Below are 21,594 nucleotides of genomic sequence, written 5' to 3'. Positions count from 1 at the left end.
GTGAATATTTCAATTCAAAACATTTCAAACACATTTTCATTATTAAGAATTCAATAATCCATATTCACCTTTCGTATTTCACTTCAAAAATATTCAAACTGTTTAAAAATACAACCTATAATATTCAACGGGCAATTTTCGGTCCATTTTATTTCGCTTTGCAAATTCGCTTCCACAAATTCAGTGGTTCAAATTCGACAGAAAATTCTATGTTGACATCCAGGAACTGCAGGAAAAGCAGTAGATTGCCGAGCATACTCTCCATCTGCTGTTAGTCGACCTCACCAGCAGGTGGTGCAAAAGCGCATGTTGTTGACGAAGACCAGCAACAGTTAGAACAAGCCATTCATTCATAAAAGTAATTTACAGCAATTTAAGTGTATTTGTGATTATTATGGCTGTTTATGTTAAATTCAGTGTCTTCACGGTTACTTTTCCTGTGTAGCCTACATGCATCTTTCTCTACCGTGAACAAGATTATAATGTTATTCCCCCGATGCGGATGTACAGATCCAATGTTACATTTGAGGTTGAAAACTGCTTCGGTTTTTTAGATATAAAAATAATATTTTTTGGTCATTCTGAGGTCACTCAGCCCCCCCACCCCCCACCCCCCCACATGCTCCAAATTCACCCAAAATAGGCTCGTTCGTTTGTGCTCCGTTTGTGCTGTAAAAAGTTTATTTTATGCTGCATCGGGTTTTAAAATAATCACCAATAAACTATGTGCACCAATGCACAAATAATTTGATGCTCTAACAGCTCTAATGTGCTGCTTAATATTGTTCTTTTTTTTCTGGAAACCAAGATATACAACCATTCAGAGGTTTTGGTTAGTATATAAAATAATAATAATTTTATTTAGCAAGGACGCATTAAATTAATCAAAAGTGAAAAAATTATCACGGTTTCCACAAAAAAATATTAAACATAAAAAAATTTTTTATAAAAAATAAGAGCCTTTCTTAACTGCAGTGAGCACCAATAATAATTGAGCACAAAATCAACATCTTATGATTTCTAAAGAATAATGTGACATTGAAAACTGGAGTAATGATACAGAAAATTCAGCTTTGACATTACAGGAATAAATTACATTTTAATTATATTAAAACAGAAAATATATAGGCTATTTATAGGCTAATCATTTTTCACAATATCAACAGTGTTGTGCAAGTTACTTCCAAACTGTAATACATTATAGATTAGGCATACTTTGTTACTAATACTTTTATTTAAAAGTAATTATTTACCTTACAATATTAGGCTGTCTCAGAATCGTAATGCATTAGCTACTCTTGTATTACTTGAGTTACTTTCACCACAGTAACTACAGAAGTAGAACTTAATATTCTAAAACGACTAGGGTTGTAACGATATGCGATATGAAACCGAAATCCCGACATTCAGATCCACGGTGTGGATCAGATCCACTCAGATCAGACATTCAGATCCAGATGTCTCGGTGTGAGAAGGCAGAATTGCGACACACCCCTTCCAACTCCAGAGTTATCCTTCCCGTCCAGATCCAATGCTACCACATCTTCAAATTATTATTATTTGAAGTTAACATTATAAAATACATAGACTTACACCACAAAAATAGTTGAGGATAAATTCTATAAAATTGGTCAATTCCAGCGTTATGGACGTGACATTTGCAAGTCAAAACTTGAAATATAAATTATCAGAAAATGCACTTAATACCAATATATTGAAACGTCTGTTTATATAGGCCTATCCATAGGCTACTCCCTTAATAAAGGAGTCCAGAGATTAGAAAAATATGCGTTTTATATTTAATATGAGGGAAATAGCCTAGACATGCATGTGCGTTACATTTTTTTTTAGTAATTCTATGAATTACACTGAGCAAACCAAAAGTAATACTACCCACCGGATGAAGAAGCATTGGCTCTCCGCAGAACATAAATTATTCATTTTATTTTATTTTTCGTGATTGCATTTATGAGGAAAAAACAATGTTACGTACGTGACAGTTCTCCGTTACGGACGAGACCGCTCTGAAAGCGGTACTAAAAGACTGCTTTAAAACTTCCACAGAGACCTCAAACAGAAAGCACAAAGCCTTTCTTTAAGGTGAAATTCGTTTTGTATTAATTGTATCTTAATTTTAATCAATGTTTCATCAACCAATTGCCAGGATTTAATAGGCAAATAAGAAGTAAATTGGCCTATATCAGACAATAGATAATCAGGACATGGAGGCGCCTGAACTGCAGCTGGTCTCATAAATGAACCGAAACTCAGCACCTACTTGCATCACAGACATGTCTACTTTTAAACAGAACAATTCAAAACGAAATAAACCAGACTGCTCTCTGCTAATGTATGAAATGTGCATTTCTCTGTGGCGCGTTCACGAAGATGCAGGTGGGGGGTTGGTGAAGTCACCGTCTATAATTCGCTTTCATTCAGTGTCTAATATTTTAAAGGCCGATGCAGCACAAACGAAAATTGTACCGGCACAAAACAGCACAAACGCAAGACTATTCTGGGTAAATTTGGAGCATGTGGGGGGCTGGTGACATCATCAACAATAATTTAATGTCTATAATATTTTAAAGCCCGACGCAGCACAAAGTAAATTTGTACCGGCACAAACCAGCACAAACGAAGCAAATGAACGAGACTATTTTGGGTGAATTTGGAGCATGTGGGGGGGCTGAGTGACCTCAGAATGACCTAAAAATATAATTTTAATATCTAAAAATCCAAAGCAGCACAAACAAAACGTTTTACAGCACAAACCGGCACAAACGATTGAGCATATTTTGGGTGAATTTGAAGCATGTGGGGGGGCTGGTGGCGTCATCGACCAAACATTCAATGATTAATATTTTAAAACCCGATGCAGCACAAAATAAACTTTTTACAGCACAAACCAGCACAAACGGAGCACAAACGATTGCATCTATTTTGGGTGAATTTGGAGCGTGTGGGGGGCTGGTGACGTCATTGTCTATGTCTGATATTTTAAAACCCAACACAGCACAAACGTGACCTCAGAATGACCAAAGAAAATTATTTTAATATCTAAAAAACCGAAGCAGCACAAACAAACATTTTTACAGCACAAACCGGCACTGTAAGCTGTTAAAAGTATTCAGAAAACTTAAGACACTACACAATTTTTTAAATACATTTTTTTTCATTGGTTATTTTATTTTAATACAAAATTAAGCATCAGTCACATGTAGCTTACAACCAGGGGTGCGTTTCCCGAACAACGACGTAACTCGCTGCTTAACTACCATAGTACGATGCAGCGTAGAAGAAATCAACTAGCTAGTCACGACTGTTTCCTGAAACTATATTGTTGCAAAAGTGGTCGTTCAACCACGTTGGTTTATGACGTCACGCACGTGGTGGAGTAATAACTTCTTTTAATGAATCTGTTTGAGATCGAATTAACGCTAGATGTTTTGCTATAAATTACAGACATGACATCTGAGGACTATTTCTCATTTTTCTCAGTTATTTTGCTTTATTTCCAGATTCAGTCATAGGCTCGTTCTTCCATAGTAGACCACGTTCGCACATGCGCACTCTTCAAAAACGGTGCTTTAAATCTCGACAAACTAAAAGACGTAAATTACATTTGTATGTATTCTAAATTAAAGACACAGTGTCATGGTTCGCGGGTTTGCTTGCTCATTCTGTGTGTACTGCGCTGATCTGATTGCCTATCAGCGCCAGCTGCGCTGGCAAGCGATCAAATCAGTCGCAGGTGTGTCTCGTTTATTAGTCCTATATGTAGGGCTGTGTTACTCATGTTCAGTGTCAGATCGTTTGGTTTGCTGGTTCCTGTGCTGATCTCTGTTCTGTGCAGTTTCTGGTCCTGCTCTCGGTTTGCACGGATCTCCTGTTGTCGTTTCTGCCTGAGCTGTGGTCTGCCTGTGTTGAGGATTATCATGACGCGTCATTTCTCCTCTACCCTGCTTGGATTCTACTCTGCAGTTCTCGTGTTTCCTAGGGCCTGCTGGGTGCCCGTTATTGGCCAGCTATTCTGTTTGTTCTACTGACTGTTACAATAAACTTTATTTCGACTCGCTACTGGATCCGTTGTATGCTTCCTGACATAACGATCTGACCCGCGTTATGGATCCAGCGAGTATAAACGAACTGAGAGAATCCCTTCACAATATTAATGCTCGATTTGATCGACAGGACGAACAAATCACGGCTTTTGGTCGAGCAATCCAGGCCTTGGTGACGCAAGTATCTGATTTAACCATGCAACAGCAACATCTTAGAGTCGAGCCTGCCCACGCGCCCACTGCGCCTAATCCACCACCCGCTGTTCCGCCCACGGATCTCCCCGCCTACAATCCGGAGCCCCGTCTGCCTCCTCCTGCTGCCTATGCTGGTGAGCCACATCTATGTCGGTAATTTTTGACAAAATGCTCATTGTTTTTTGCCCTACAGCACTCATCATTTCCCACTGAAGAATCTAAAGTGGCTTTTGTCATTATCCTACTATCTGGACAAGCGGCGCTGTGGGGAACCACCGTTTGGGAGCAGGGACATGACTGTTTCGAGTCTTTCCAGACCTTCAGCACCGAACTCAAGAAAGTTTTTGATAGGGCAGTTGCAGGCAAGGAAGCAGCAAGAGTATTAGCAGATCTACGTCAGGACCACAGATCGGTTACGGACTATTCCATTGAATTCCGGACGCTGGCTGCGGAGTGTAAGTGGAATAGCGAGGCGCAGTGGGACATGTTTCTGCATGGGTTGGCCGACCGCATACAAAATGAGATATACACTCTGGAGTTACCTGCAACATTGGATGGATTGATTGATCTAGCTATCCGAGTAGACGCGAGATTACAACGTCGAAATCTTCTGGTGCAGAGAGGTCGAGTTCCAGACATGGAGGTCCATCCGGTCTTCCCTTCAGGTGATGCGGTCGGTCCCTCATTCGATCCGGAACCCATGCAGGTGGGCAGAGCTTGTCTCTCTAGGGAGGAGAAGGAGCGCAGAAGAGCGCAAGGACTGTGCTTATACTGTGGAGCCGGGGGTCAGTTTGCGTCCAAGTGCCCGGTAAAAGCCAACACCCGTCAGTAGAACGGAGGTTACTGACGGGTGGCATTTCCTGGGATGAATCCTCTCGAGAAGCAACGTTCTTTCCGGTAAGACTGCAGTGGGCCGCCTCTTATCATCAGTGTGAGGCTCTTGTGGACTCCGGTGCGGAGGGGAGTTTTATGGACCGTGACCTGGCACGTCGTCTGGGAGTTCCAATAATTCCCGTCACTCACCCCATCTTGGTTAATGGCACTGGGCGGGCAACTCCTGTCATCGGTCACCCACTCCACCGGACCGGTGAGTCTGATCACGTCGGGTAACCACGTCGAGGAGATTCACTTTCTCCTCATTGACTCGGCATTTGCTCCTTTGGTGTTGGGACATCCCTGGCTCACTCTGCACAACCCTCACATAAACTGGCGTCAGAATTCTGTCATGTCTTGGAGTGAGAACTGTCATGCTTCTTGTTTGGTGTCTGCTTGTTCGGTGTCTGCTTGTTCTTCTGTGTCTTGTTCTGTGTTGCAGGATGAGCAGGCAGATCTGTCTAACGTGCCCGGGGAGTACCTCGACCTGAAGGAGGTGTTCAGTAAGTCCCGGGCTGCTTCTCTTCCTCCGCACCGTCCTTATGACTGTGCTATAGACTTATTGCCAGGTACGTCTCCGCAGATTATACTCTCTTTCCACTCCGGAGAGGGAGGCCATGGAGAAATATATTTCTGATTCTCTGGCAGCCAAACTCATCTGTCCTTCCTCTTCTCCTGCAGGGGCGGGATTCTTCTTTGTGGGCAAGAAGGACAGTTCCCTGCATCCTTGTATTGATTACCGAGGGCTGAACAGCATCACGGTAAAGAATACTTATCCTTTGCCACTGATGTCTTCAGCCTTCGAGAGGCTGCAGGGCGCTTCTTTGTTCACAAAGTTGGATCTACGTAACGCCTATCATTTGGTCCGCATCAGGAAGGGGGATGAGTGGAAAACCGCGTTTAATACCCCCAGGGGGCACTTTGAATACTTGGTTATGCCTTTCGGTCTTTCCAACTCCCCCGCGGTTTTCCAGGCACTCGTCAACGATGTGCTGAGAGACATGGTCGATCAGTTCATATATGTTTACCTGGATGACATAGATTTTTTCTTCGTCTCTCCAGGAACACGTTCAGCACGTCAGACGAGTGCTTCAGAGGCTGTTGGAGAATGGGCTTTTTGTCAAGGCGGAGAAATGCGTTTTTCATGCACAGTCTGTTCCTTTTTTAGGATATATCGTGTCGTCTGAGGGGGTGCGCATGGATCCCGACAAGATTCAGGCAGTGGTTAACTGGCCAACCCCAGATTCCCGCAAGGCCCTGCAGAGGTTTCTGGGCTTTGCCAATTTTTACTGGCGTTTTATTCGCAACTATAGCCAACTAGCCGCGCCTCTGACAGCCTTGACCTCCACCATGACGACTTTCAGGTGGTCTAGTGCAGCTGAGGTTGCATTCTCCAAACTCAAGGACTGCTTTGTTTCAGCCCCCGTTCTTGTCGCCCCTGATTCCTCTCGTCAGTTCGTGGTGAAGGTCGATGCGTCAGAGGTGGGGGTAGGTGCGGTTCTCTCCCAGCGTTCCTCCGTGGACGGCAAGGTTCATCCGTGCGCTTATTCTCATCGTTTGTCTTCCACCGAACGTAATTACAACATTGGTAATAGAGAATTGTTGGCAGTCAAGTTAACCTTGGAGGAGTGGCGTCATTGGTTGGAGGGTTTGGGGGTACCTTTCATTGTTTGGACCGACCACAAGAACCTTGAATACATCAGATCCGCCAAACGACTTAACTCTAGGCAGGCTCGGTGGGCACTTTTTTTCGGTCAGTTCGATTTTTCCATTTCCTATCGTCCAGGTTCCAAGAACATCAAACCTGACGCACTGTCCCGCATTTTTGACCAATCTGAACGCCCGGTTTCTCCCGAGTCCATCGTTCCACGTAATTGTGTGGTTTCAATGTTGACCTGGGAGATCGAGTCGAAGGTCCGCATGGCCTTAGATGGGATAGTGCCTCCACCCGGATGTCCACCAGGTCGTTTATTTGTGCCAGAGAAATTGCGGTCCAACGTCATCCGGTGGGGTCATTGTTCCAAGGTGGCTTGTCATCCAGGAGTTAATCATACCATTTTTCTCAATAAGCAACGGTTCTGGTGGCAAACTATGGCTCGCGACACTCGTTGTTTTGTATTGGCCTGCTCGGTCTGTGCCAGTTGTAAGTCTTCCACTCGTCCTCCTGCTGGGCTCCTTCAACCGTTGTCAGTTCCTTCGAGACCCTGGTCACATATTGCGCTAGATTTCGTGACAGGTCTCCCTGCCTCACAGGGTAACACGGTGGTTTTAACCGTGGTGGACAGGTTCTCGAAGGCTACGCATTTCATCCCTCTGCCCAAATTACCATCAGCCAGAGAGACAGCGGTTGCTGTCATAGACCACGTGTTTCGTATCCATGGCCTCCCGACAGACGTGGTCTCTGACAGGGGTCCCCAGTTTATATCCAAATTTTGGAGAAAGTTTTGTCGGTTGCTGGGGGCGAATGTCAGTCTTTCTTCTGGGTTTCATCCCCAGAGCAACGGTCAGACGGAGAGGGCCAACCAAGATTTGGAACGAGGTTTGCGATGTTTAGCGTCACAGAATCCGTCCTCTTGGAGTCAGCATATCTCATGGGTTGAGTACGCGCATAACTCATTACCAGTGTTGTCCACGGGCCTATCTCCGTTTGAGTGTAGTTTAGGGTACCAGCCACCAATTTTTCCTAGTCTGGAGTCTGAAATTGCGGTCCCCTCTGCCCACGAATTCGTCCAGGGGTGCAGAGACATCTGGAGAACGGCCAGGGAGACCTTTCTCCAGGTGGGTTTGCGCACTAAGGTCCAGGCCGAGACCTTAGTGCGCAAAGACCTCCCGTCTACGTCGCTGGTCAGAAAGTGTGGCTTTCATCTGCTGGTATTCCTCTCCGCTCCGTTTGTAGAAAATTAGCTCCTAAATTCATCGGCCTGTTTACCATCACAAAGATCCTTAGTCCGGTGACGGTCCACCTCAAACTTACTCCGGCATACCGGAGGATTCACCCCGCCTTCATGTATTCATGTATCTAAAATCAAGCCAGTTTTTCGTTCGGCTATTAATCTGCCTGTCCCGGTTCCCCCACCGCCGCGAATCGTAGATGGGGAACCAGCCTATTCGGTTAATCGTATCCTGGACTCAAGGCGGAGGGGACGTGGATTCCAGTACTTGGTGGACTGGGACGGTTACGGTCTGGAGGAGAGGAGTTGGGTTCCTGCCCGGGACATATTTGATCATTCCCTTATCGATGATTACAATCGCCAGGTAAGAGCCTCTGAGAGCGTCAGGTGATGCTCCTAGGGGGTGGGGTAATGTCACGGTTCGCGGGTTTGCTTGCTCATTCTGTGTGTACTGCGCTGATCTGATTGCCTATCAGCGCCAGCTGCGCTGACGAGCGATCAGATCAGTCACAGGTGTGTCGTTTATTAGTCTGTGTTACTCATGTTTAGTGTCAGATCGTTTGGTTTGCTGGTTCCTGTGCTGATCTCTGTTCTGTGCAGTTTCTGGTCCTGCTCTCGGTTTGCACGGATCTCCTGTTGTTGTTTCTGCCTGAGCTGTGGTCTGCCTGTGTTGAGGATTATCACAACGCATCATTTCTCCTCTACCCTGCTTGGATTCTACTCTGCAGTTTTCGTGTTTCCTAGGGCCTGCTGGGTGCCCGTTATTGGCCAGCTATTCTGTTTGTTCTACTGACTGTTTACAATAAACTTTATTTCGACTCGCTACTGGATCCGTTGTATGCTTCCTGACACACAGGTTGTACTGAATGTCAGCTTGCTTATTTTGCTCAAGATGAGGATTTATTAAGTCCACATGTCATGCAAACTAGAAACTATGCTTCTAACCACAGGTCGAGAGCTGTCATTCCAAACACACAACTCTGCGATGCTGTTTGCGAATGTTCGTTAGAACAATGGTTTCGGGAAACACTGACTCGTTGAACTATGCTGATAACGACGGAACTTGCGAACATAGTTGGCTAACGATGCTTTTGGGAAACACACCCCAGAATAGTGACAGTACATTGCATATCATAGTGCATTGGTGATTATATAAAGACCAAATGTCAATAGCACAAATCTAAAATAAAACATTCCCATATATCTAAAGAAAATAACACTGACAGCTGCGGCCCTGTGCGAGCACAAACGAACCGGACAGGTTTGTAGACGAGATGGATGGAGAGAGCGCAGCTTGTTGCGTGACGTCACTCCTCCTCCAAAGATTTTGTGATCTCTAAAGAATGGAATCATTTATGATGGTTCTTTCTACCGCACAAAACAGCACAAATCGAGCACAAACAAAAAGCACCGGTTTGGGGCGATTTGGACGGCATGGGGTGGAGAGTGACGTCACTGTCCCGAATCCAATGTGTTATTTCTAACGAGGGGAAAAAGATACAATGGTCATCGTAACGGCACAAACCGGCACAAATCGAGCGGCACAGTTTTGCAACGATTTGGACCATATGGGGTGGACAGTTATGTAACTGTACTTAAAAAGTTTATTTTTTTATGTTTAAGAGGGGATCGTAGTTGCAATGTTTCTTTCAACGGCACAAACCAGCACAAACGAACGACACCGGTTTGGTGCGATTTAGATGAGGTGGGGTGGAGAGTGACGTCACTGCTCCCGAATTAAATTTGTTATATCTGCGAAAGGAAAACAGATACAGTGTTTGTTTTAACGGCACAAACCAGCACAAATCGAGCACAAACGAGCGACACCGGTTTGGTGCGATTTGAAGGACATGGGGTGGAGAGTGACGTCACTGCTCCCTAATTAAATTTGTTATATCTGCGAAAGGAAAACAGATACAGTGTTTGTTTTAACGGCACAAACCGAGCACAAACGAATGACAGCGGTTTGGAGCGATTTGAAGGACATGGGTTGGAGAGTGACGTCACACAACCCAAAAAAATAATGTTCAATATCTCAAACACCAAACCAGCACAAACGTTCGTTTTTGCGGCACAAATCAGCACAAACGAATGGCATAGTTTTGGAAATGATTTTGTTTTATGGTGCCAACTTCACGGAGGTGGGAAAAGTCTCCCGTTTATCGTTAGAGCCTGACCAAATCCAACCTTGAAGAAGCTGTGTCTGTGTGGGTGTTAGTATTATTGGTTACAGGTTAAGGAACAAGTGACATTATTGGAGATTGACTGACTTGTTTTCTTCGACATGCTGGCGCCTGGACACACAGTCTTGTGACCTCGGAGGGACTCTCCTTGTTATAGTTTTGGAGTTATGAGTCTTTACTTTTGTGTGTGTCACTCAGACAAAACAACTCTAAAAATGCCTTCAGGGCTTAAGGGGTTAATCTACTCGCGGCAAATTTTCGTTTAAAAGCATAATTAGAATGGAAACGCCACTTTTATGTTTGACCGTATTTTCGTTTTAGGTAAAATGCCTTGTGAATGGGAGTGAATGGGGCACTTTTATGACAGCATCAAAAATCGCTATTTTTAAAACACTAAGAAGGTTCGACACAACATGAAACTTTGCTCGAAGTATCACCAGGGGCTCTACACATGAACTCGAGCATTGAGAACATTGTTTGTGTACACAGAGTTTACTAAAAAGAAAGATTTTGAACAACTCACTGTAGCTGTGTCCGCCGGCATTTTGACAGTCAAAAATAGTCGATTTCCGAATGCGAATGAACTGACTCTGAATTTTGAACAAGACCTGGGTCCCTTCTTAAATTACATCAAACATTTACCTTAAAGACCTGTAACTGGCAACAATACTGCACATAATTCTCACCTAATAGAAGGAACTATTTATTTTAATTATTTAGCTTTTTGTCAATGTCTTGGCCCTTAAACAAGCAACGTGCACCACAGGATACATACTCTTTAATCGCTTGTAGGAGGCATGAGAATGAATTTTTCATCCAATTCTGTTATCATATCATAGTTAAGTCTGATTGGAGTATGTGGGTAACAAATCTTGTTTCAAGGCCGGGCCCTTAGGGAAGATCCTTTAGGCTCTCCTGGCCTCAGGGCCCCCTGTACACAGTCCCCCTTTTCAATCTATATATTTTGAGTAAAAAAAAAAAAACATCCTCATGCATAGGCTTTTTGAAATACAGACTGACTGGCAGATCAAAACATAGTAAAAAGTCTTTATGGATTATGACTGTAATCAAGGCAAAAATAATTACAGCTTGTAAGGGGTCAGTGGTGTTTATAGACATAAGCGCATCATACAGCACAGACACTTTGACATAGGAAATGTTCACTGATTGACAAATTTTGAATGTTTTATTTTTTTATTTGTATTTTTGTGTTTATTAATTCTAAACAGATCTGTATAGTAGCTAAAAATGCAGTCAAGTCAAAGTGGCTGGTATAGTGGTCTTTTGGCATGTTCAAGTGGTCTTGTTTGGTATCGCACCTTGACTTGTAATTTGTATAAAAAAGCTCTAAGCATAACATTATTTTTTTCCCTCATACATTGTGATTTATGTAAATTCAAGCCTTTCAAATCATATATATATATATATATATATATATATATATACAGTGAGGAAAATAAGTATTTGAACACCCTGCTATTTTGCAAGTTCTCCCACTTAGAAATCATGGAGGGGTCTGAAATTGTCATCGTAGGTGCATGTCCACTGTGAGAGACATAATCTAAAAAAAAAATCCAGAAATCACAATGTATGATTTTTTTAACTATTTATTTGTATGATACAGCTGCAAATAAGTATTTGAACACCTGTCTATCAGCTAGAATTCTGACCCTCAAAGACCTGTTAGTCTGCCTTTAAAATGTCCACCTCCACTCCATTTATTATCCTAAATTAGATGCACCTGTTTGAGGTCGTTAGCTGCATAAAGACACCTGTCCACCCCATACAATCAGTAAGAATCCAACTACTAACATGGCCAAGACCAAAGAGCTGTCCAAAGACACTAGAGACAAAATTGTACACCTCCACAAGGCTGGAAAGGGCTACGGGGAAATTGCCAAGCAGCTTGGTGAAAAAAGGTCCACTGTTGGAGCAATCATTAGAAAATGGAAGAAGCTAAACATGACTGTCAATCTCCCTCGGACTGGGGCTCCATGCAAGATCTCACCTCGTGGGGTCTCAATGATCCTAAGAAAGGTGAGAAATCAGCCCAGAACTACACGGGAGGAGCTGGTCAATGACCTGAAAAGAGCTGGGACCACCGTTTCCAAGGTTACTGTTGGTAATACACTAAGACGTCATGGTTTGAAATCATGCATGGCACGGAAGGTTCCCCTGCTTAAACCAGCACATGTCAAGGCCCGTCTTAAGTTTGCCAATGACCATTTGGATGATCCAGAGGAGTCATGGGAGAAAGTCATGTGGTCAGATGAGACCAAAATAGAACTTTTTGGTCATAATTCCACTAAACGTGTTTGGAGGAAGAAGAATGATGAGTACCATCCCTACACCATCCCTACTGTGAAGCATGGGGGTGGTAGCATCATGCTTTGGGGGTGTTTTTCTGCACATGGGACAGGGCGACTGCACTGTATTAAGGAGAGGATGACCGGGGCCATGTATTGCGAGATTTTGGGGAACAACCTCCTTCCCTCACTTAGAGCATTGAAGATGGGTCGAGGCTGGGTCTTCCAACATGACAATGACCCGAAGCACACAGCCAGGATAACCAAGGAGTGGCTCTGTAAGAAGCATATCAAGGTTCTGGCGTGGCCTAGCCAGTCTCCAGACCTAAACCCAATAGAGAATCTTTGGAGGGAGCTCAAACTCCGTGTTTCTCAGCGACAGCCCAGAAACCTGACTGATCTAGAGAAGATCTGTGTGGAGGAGTGGGCCAAAATCCCTCCTGCAGTGTGTGCAAACCTGGTGAAAAACTACAGGAAACGTTTGACCTCTGTAATTGCAAACAAAGGCTACTGTACCAAATATTAACATTGATTTTCTCAGGTGTTCAAATACTTATTTGCAGCTGTATCATACAAATAAATAGTTAAAAAAATCATACATTGTGATTTCTGGATTTTTTTTTTAGATTATGTCTCTCACAGTGGACATGCACCTACGATGACAATTTCAGACCCCTCCATGATTTCTAAGTGGAAGAACTTGCAAAATAGCAGGGTGTTCAAATACTTATTTTCCTCACTGTATATATATATATATATATATATATATATATATATATATATATATATATATATATATATATATATATATATATATGATTTGAAAGGCTTGAATTTACATATATAAATATATATACTGTGTATATACACTCACCTAAAGGATTATTAGGAACACCATACTAATACTGTGTTTGACCCCCTTTCGCCTTCAGAACTGCCTTAATTCTACGTGGCATTGATTCAACAAGGTGCTGAAAGCATTCTTTAGAAATGTTGGCCCATATTGATAGGATAGCATCTTGCAGTTGATGGAGATTTGTGGGATGCACATCCAGGGCACGAAGCTCCCGTTCCACCACATCCCAAAGATGCTCTATTGGGTTGAGATCTGGTGACTGTGGGGGCCATTTTAGTACAGTGAACTCATTGTCATGTTCAAGAAACCAATTTGAAATGATTCGAGCTTTGTGACATGGTGCATTATCCTGCTGGAAGTAGCCATCAGAGGATGGGTACATGGTGGTCATAAAGGGATGGACATGGTCAGAAACAATGCTCAGGTAGGCCGTGGCATTTAAACAATGCCCAATTGGCACTAAGGGGCCTAAAGTGTGCCAAGAAAACATCCCCCACACCATTACACCACCACCACCAGCCTGCACAGTGGTAACAAGGCATGATGGATCCATGTTCTCATTCTGTTTACGCCAAATTCTGACTCTACCATCTGAATGTCTCAACAGAAATCGAGACTCATCAGACATGGCAACATTTTTCCAGTCTTCAACTGTCCAATTTTGGTGAGCTTGTGCAAATTGTAGCCTCTTTTTCCTATTTGTAGTGGAGATGAGTGGTACCCGGTGGGGTCTTCTGCTGTTGTAGCCCATCCGCCTCAAGGTTGTGCGTGTTGTGGCTTCACAAATGCTTTGCTGCATACCTCGGTTGTAACGAGTGGTTATTTCAGACAAAGTTGCTCTTCTATCAGCTTGAATCAGTCGGCCCATTCTCCTCTGACCTCTAGCATCAACAAGGCATTTTCGCCCACAGGACTGCCGCATACTGGATGTTTTTCCCTTTTCACACCATTCTTTGTAAACCCTAGAAATGGTTGTGCGTGAAAATCCCAGTAACTGAGCAGATTGTGAAATACTCAGACCGGCCCGTCTGGCACCAACAACCATGCCACGCTCAAAATTGCTTAAATCACCTTTCTTTCCCATTCTGACATTCAGTTTGGAGTTCAGGAGATTGTCTTGACCAGGACCACACCCCTAAATGCATTGAAGCAACTGCCATGTGATTGGTTGATTAGATAATTGCATTAATGAGAAATTGAACAGGTGTTCCTAATAATCCTTTAGGTGAGTGTATATATATATATATATATATGTGTGTGTGTGTGTGTGTGTGTGTGTGTGTGTATGTATATGTATGTATGTATGTATGTATGTATGTATATGTATAATTTTTTTTATATGCAACTGTAGCAACTTCTCAGTCTATTTGAGCTTCTCTTAAACTCTTCTACTTCAGGAAATTTGATACTAAGATTATGTTTGTAACCTGCAGGGTTTAAGAGCTGTATTCTCTTTAATTTTGGGTATGTAATTTCGGTTTGTGGGGGTGCTGGTTAAGGGTTTAAACCATAATTCCGGGGACACACTTAACAACTAGATGAAATGTTTTAAGACTGAACTGAACACACTTACAGATACAGACTGTTTCCAACAACTGGAGCAGATTTTAAACACAGACTGAACGCAACTGTCTCTGACTCGTTTGGGTATGATCAGTCATAAGTATCAAATTACATTCATAATCTGCCTTACATTCGCTTATAGCGAAGAGCAGCTGAGGCTGATGGAGGAACAGGAGGCGGCTGCTGCGGATTCTGCAGCCGAGGCAAAAGACCTGCCTATCTTTTAAGTGTGTCCCTGGCTTAAGAGGTTAAATAATAAATAAAAAAACTTCAAACTGGAGTCAAAAAATAAACTGAATTATGCATGTCATCCTTCAACTGCTTTTTGTTCCAATCATTGATTCATAATGTCAACTGCAATCTAATTTTTATAGATCAGTAAAATCAACTCAAACTAATAAATCATCTGCTTTATTGTACCATTTTTGTGACTGCCAAGAACATAAATGTAAATATGAAATTGTGTAGAATAGTGCCATTTTGTATGTGAGTCCATACTTTCAGCCTGCGACTCAAGTTCTCCATAGTCCCTCCATCTGAAGCTTCTCCAATAAGAGTGAAACTATTTGTACTTTCAGTAGACATCATCCTAAAGAACACAAACAGCTCATTAATACACCACCATACATTTGTAATATTTACTTTCAACAATATGTTTATGTTACAGTTGTTCTATGCATATAGCACAGAATAAACAGGGGAAAATATATAAAACCAGATCTAGAGCTATACAATTGTGGATTAACTGAGAATCACAATTCTCTTACGATTCTAAGGAAACATTAATTTCAGTGATTTACATAACTGTAATATATTATCAAAGGGACACTTCATTTGCATTAAGCTTTGTATCGTTAGAAACCCAGTCATATTTTTGAATGGTTGTGCATTATTCCCTCATTTTCCCCTGAGACAGGAGAAATACGGATTTCAGTGTTTCGGTTCCTGCTTATAATGATGTAAAAATCGTCATTTTGCATCATTCTAAGCAGGAAGTCCCATATATAGAGGGGTTGAGACTACAAACACTTGTTCCTCATTTTTCCAGGGGTGGAACTCACGCTACAGACCTATTACAGATCAGTGGGTGGGACTTCACTTGTAGAAACTAAAAGCAATATCCGCCATCTTGTTTGGAAGCTAAGCTAACAGGCGCTGTGGAGCAAGATGTGAAGTTACGACAATGGTGGAAGGTACTCAATATGATATGGAAGAAGAGGATTGAGAGTCTGATGCTCGAATCAGATGTTCGCGGCCATATTTACGAGCCACAATATTGCGAAGAGCAGCTGTTTATGTCTACGGCTTACGTCTGCGGCTTCTGCAGCCGAGGCAAAAGACCTGCCTGTCGTGGACGCGGACTGAACATCCCGGTACCATGCAATAATTAACCATTCCGAAAGAAATACAAACGAGGAGTAATTCACTAATGACAGGGTTCCTACACATTTTCCATTTCAAAATTCCATACTTTTCCAGACTCAAATTTCCAAACCTCTGTAGATTTCCAAACCATATTTAAAGTGCCCCATTATGCTTTTTCGAATATTCCCTTTCTTGCAATGTGTAATGCAGCTTTCTGCAAAGTTATGAAAACGAAAGAGTACGCGATAAATAAAGTTGTTGTTTCTCAAAAGAAAGAATCGACTCTGAACCGCCTAAACAAGTCGTCAGGAATTTGAATCTTACTTCTGTGACGGCTACACGTTACTGGGTAACACATTTGCCTAATGCCCACCTATGCGTTTTATGTTATCCGCCCGCAAACAACCTGACCCGCCCTAAAACACTGTAGCAGGTTTGTGTTGTGTATGTCGAGATAATGTTGTTTTCTGCTCTACAAAAGCAAATTCTCTTTGTAAAACCTTTCAAAGGATGAAGATGTGAAGAGTCTGGTTAAAATTACCACAGCGATACAACAGCAGTATAACCTTTTGACGAATGCTTCTAAAATCTCCATGAGGTCTAAATGAGGTTTACACTTCTTTACAGTGTGTGTTCGCTGAGGACTGAGGAAGCCTCCGGAGCTGAAGGTCAGTTATGGTAATGGGTGTTTAGCTTCCGACAGGCACTGTAAGCGGTCAACCAATCACAACAGACTGGGCAGTCTGGCCAATCAGAGCAGAGCAGGCAGCGGAAAGGAGGGATTTAAAGAGCGTGAATCATCGGATGATTAGTTTGAGAATCATTGAAAAATGTGGTGATGTACAATGCATATTTTGAGAAAATGAAAGCGTTTGTTGTAGGAGACCTCCAAAGCAATATTTGTATTTTCACACCCCAAAAAATGGTTTTAATACGGTTATTTATATCCTTTGCTGTAGTGTCAGTAGGAAATATCAGTTTACACTTCCAAACTTTTATTTTGCCACTGTAATAATCCAGTGAGATTTTTATATGCATAAAGAGTCTGACAACAGCCGGTGCTCCACACGGAGATCTGATCTCTCCATCATCGAGTCCATCTGGGATTACATGAAGAAACAGAAAAAAACTACTAAATCCAGAAGAACTGCGGCAACGTCTCCAAGACGCTTGAAGAAACCTTCCTACAAAGCTACCTGAAAATGTGCAAGTGTACCTGGACAACAGCTGTTTTAAACGCAAAGGGTGGTCACATCAAATACTGATTTGATTCAGTTAATAGAAGCTACTTGATAAAATCTATTTATGACATTATTTTGGAAAGCATCCTCACTTTACAGCATTTTTACAAAAGTGCCTAAAACGTCTCACAGTACTGTAGCTTTGCAGGAAGGTTTCTTTAAGCATCTTGGAGACATTGCTGCAGTTCTTCTGGATTTAGTCTGTCTCAGTTTTTTTTTCTGTTTCTTCATGTAATCACAGACAGAATCAATGATGGTGAGATCAGATCATACCGGCTCTTGTCACTCCTTGTGCATACAAAAATCTCACTGGATTATTACAATTAATGGCAAATGAATGTTTGGAAATGTAAGCTGACACACTACAGCAAAATAACTGGCTTAAAACAATTTTTTAGGGGGTGAAAATACTAAAGTGCCTAAGACTTTTGCACAGTAGTGTATATATACAGACTCTTGCATGCACACAATTAACTTTTTCGTGCCCTCGAGAAACTATTCACATGCGCACAGGAATGTTTTGCATGCTTGCAATTTACAATTACACATTACAATTTCTAGTTTTATATCCTATAACCTATGTCCTTTTTGCGTCCCTGCCAGCTTACTATGAAGAAAAAGAGAGCAAATATGCACATGAATTAATAGAAATCTAGGCCCATTAGCTCAAAATTTGGCTTTCCTTAGGGTAATACCTCTAATATCAAGGCCTAATGTCCAATTTAATGGATCCTCTGTGGCGGAGGAGAAACCATGACATGAAATGGGCTGATGGCACAATATGGCTGTGTGCATTGTCCTATTTGTCAAGTTCAAGAGTCTATCAAAAGACCGGTACTTAAAAACAAACAAAAACAAAAATTTGGCTTTCATTAGGGCAGTACATTATATTTCAAGGCCTTAGGTCTGGTTTAACACATACTCTATGGCGGCCAAGAAACCACACCATGAAATTGGCTGATAGTGCAATAGGTGGCTCAGCGTGTATTGTCTATGCTACGTTTAATGGTTTTGCACATGAAAGTCTGCATATTTTTTATTGGCTCTGTAATACAGTGCTAAGAATATCATGAGAAGAAACCCAAAACACTTATTACCTGCATTTTTGCATAATGAAAAAGTGCACGTTGAATTCAGTCGTGTTTGACAATCACTAAACAGCTGCCATGAAAACACACTTCTATGATACATTTATATTCATTAAATTCTTAATTTTATATTATAGAAAACTAAATAGGGGCAATAGTCTGGAAATGCAAATATTTTTTCCATACTCTGTTTTATTTTTTCCATACTTTTCCAGACCTGGAAATTACTCGAATCAAATTCCATACCTGTAATGAGTTCGCCAACTAACTAGAAATTTTGTGTGAAATGAATTTCAAGCTCTGGTGGTAGCTAGCTTTGTAGACGGAAAAGTGATTTCTCTGGTAGGTGGATACCTCATAGCCGGTGTTCTGGATTAGTGGGAGTGGCTTGCGGAGCTGTGCAATGCGGTGCATTGTGGGAGTTGTAGTCTTCCATACAAGTGTGCCCTAAAGTTACTTTATGTCTTTCCTCGGTCAAGAAGGCACCAAATTCGAAATGTATGTTACATTTCGACTACATATATGACACAGTTTCAATAAAGATTAATGTTCCCACGGGTGAAACGCTCCTTTAAAGAAAATAACATGCATGATATGTGGATGTTTCAGTTAAAACGACCTCAAACTAAAAACAAACTATATAAAAATAACTATAAATGGCAAAGTGCGTGAGACAGAATACTTAAATTATTTATAAATAAATAAATCTGTATAATATTGTATAATAATAATATATGTATTGTCTAAATCTGTATAATGAGGGAGTGATTTATTGGTTGCCGTGTTTGACCCCCTCCCTGCTTCCCACTCTCTTCCTTCCCACCTTTCCACAGTCTTAAGGCCATGATACACCAAGACGACGATCAGCTGTCGGCCATAGTCGAGCATCGGTGAGCACCTTTCAAGCTAGTTTTTACACTGTGCTCCACACGTCGGTGGCAGTTCACCTGATTCAGCATGTTGAGTCAGTGCACGAAAATAAAAGCAAATGAAAGCAAGCAATGAAGTCAAGACAAAATAGACAGAAGGCTGTTCGATTATATTTTCATAATATTTTCATAATGAGCCAACCGGAATGAAGAAAGTGATCAATATGAATGATATTGAAAATGTTAAGCAAGAGCTGCTTTGTTTACGGTTTGTATATCTGTTTCTCTTTTTGAATGATGAATATAGACTTTTGATAGCTTCTGATATAGACAGTTATTTTCAGAATTGCACATGCTAGTTGGGAGTCAGCTGTAGTTTTGCGTTGTGTTCAAGAGTGTAGCTTTTTGTCAGCTTTCGGAGCCCTAGTTCTTTAATGTAGGCTTGGTGTGTCATGGCCTTTACATGCACATTTCTGGAGTCATAAAAATATGAGGTGTAATTGACTGATGCTAAATATTACATAAGTGTAATGCTTGAATGCTCTTAAACAATACTTTGTTCTTGTAAGGACAGAAAAAGACTGATAAGCTCATTAACCCTCTGGGGTCTAAGGTGTTTTTGGGGTCCTTGAGATGTTCTGACATGCTCTTACATGTGTTTTTTTCAGTTGCTTATAAACATATTAATGGCAAAGGTGTAATTACACTATTTAGCACAAACAGGGCTACCATAATATGTGAGCAACATGTATGTACATGTTTGTATTTTTGAGAAAATAATGTTTATGCATGGTTATTGAAAAAACAAAAAATGAAAATGTCTGAAATAAGGCCACAAAACACATACTAAATATGTGTCAATAAGACTTCTGAATAATGCATTTTGTCGCCTAGAGTTTTTTCTTCAAAATGATGTGAAAATCATCCTTCCTAATCATTCACATAACATTAACATCGATTTAAATTTTGTACGACACTTTGTTTGAAAAGGCAATATGCGGGTGGGCGTGATTCACACCTGAGGAGACAATGGGCCCCCGCATAATGAGGCTGCATACGTAATGAGCCTTTCATTCAGGTGTGTGACTGAGCCACAAGAAAGAATGCAAGGACAATATATATATAATTGGTTCACAGTTGTTGTTGTTTTTTCCACAAATTGTGCTTGCAAATTGTATAATATCCAAGGTAAACATTTCTAGTAATTGTGCAGTTAATTGTTCTCATACTGTATTTTCAGATTTGGAATATATTCTCTACCCAAATGTGTCACTAATAAAGCATAATAAAATTATTTAAAGAGAAGGCTTATATTGACCTTTTAAGATTTTGTTTACATCTATCCTTGTGTATATATATATATATATATATATATATAAATATTATATATATATATATATATATATATATATATATATATATATATATATATATATATATTTATTTTATATATATATATATATTTATTTATTATATATATATATTTTATTTTTATTTTTTTTGCCATTTTATTAAAAAGGTTATACAATTACAACAACAATTAAAATTGTAACAATATTTCCAGTGTAATCTTTCTTTGTAAAAACTAAAGTATACATTTTATCATACGTAATTCAATTCATATGAGCAGAAATTGGCAACATTATAAGCTTATTTGATGTGGCAGTATTTTACAGTAAAAACTTTATAATCTATCCGATTTTTACTCATCTCAGTATAGCAATAGAGTTTGGTAAAAGCTGTTCATTCATTCACACACAGAAACGCGATTCATTTTTAAACAGTATTTTTGCCAGCTGTAGCTACATAACAGCGCGCATCTGTGCGTTCATTCATTCATACATAGAAACGCGATTCATATTTAAACAGTCTTTTTGCCAGCTGTAGCTACATAACAGCACGCATCTGTGCGTTCATTCATTCAGCGTGTACAAACACTTGCGATTAGAACAAAGCAGATATAGAACTGACCTATTCCTCAGCCGGATCTCTTTGCTCCTCGAAATGAAACTTCCAGCACTTCTGAGGTAAATTTTCCAGGATTATTATCAAGATAGTATTATTCCTCACAGCGTCGTAAAGTACATGAGTTTGAAAGTGAAC

At 41.0% G+C, this 21,594-nt stretch overlaps 1 protein-coding gene across 4 annotated transcripts in view; it reads right to left on the bottom strand.

The window, feature by feature from the left end:
- Positions 1-21,594, bottom strand: part of becn1 (beclin 1, autophagy related) — a 93,433-nt gene that overhangs the window by 21,665 nt on the left and 50,174 nt on the right. For all 4 annotated transcript variants that reach the window (XM_084135149.1, XM_084135147.1, XM_084135148.1 and 1 more), the window contains one exon: positions 15,427-15,517. In XM_084135149.1, coding sequence (XP_083991275.1) covers positions 15,427-15,517 — 91 coding nt within the window. The remainder of the gene's footprint in view (positions 1-15,426; positions 15,518-21,594) is intronic.

Source organism: Abramis brama (genome assembly GCF_963993115.1).
Source record: "Abramis brama genome assembly, chromosome: 14".
NCBI classification, from domain to species: Eukaryota; Metazoa; Chordata; class Actinopteri; order Cypriniformes; family Leuciscidae; genus Abramis; species Abramis brama.
This window is presented reverse-complemented; position numbering and strand designations above follow the sequence as displayed.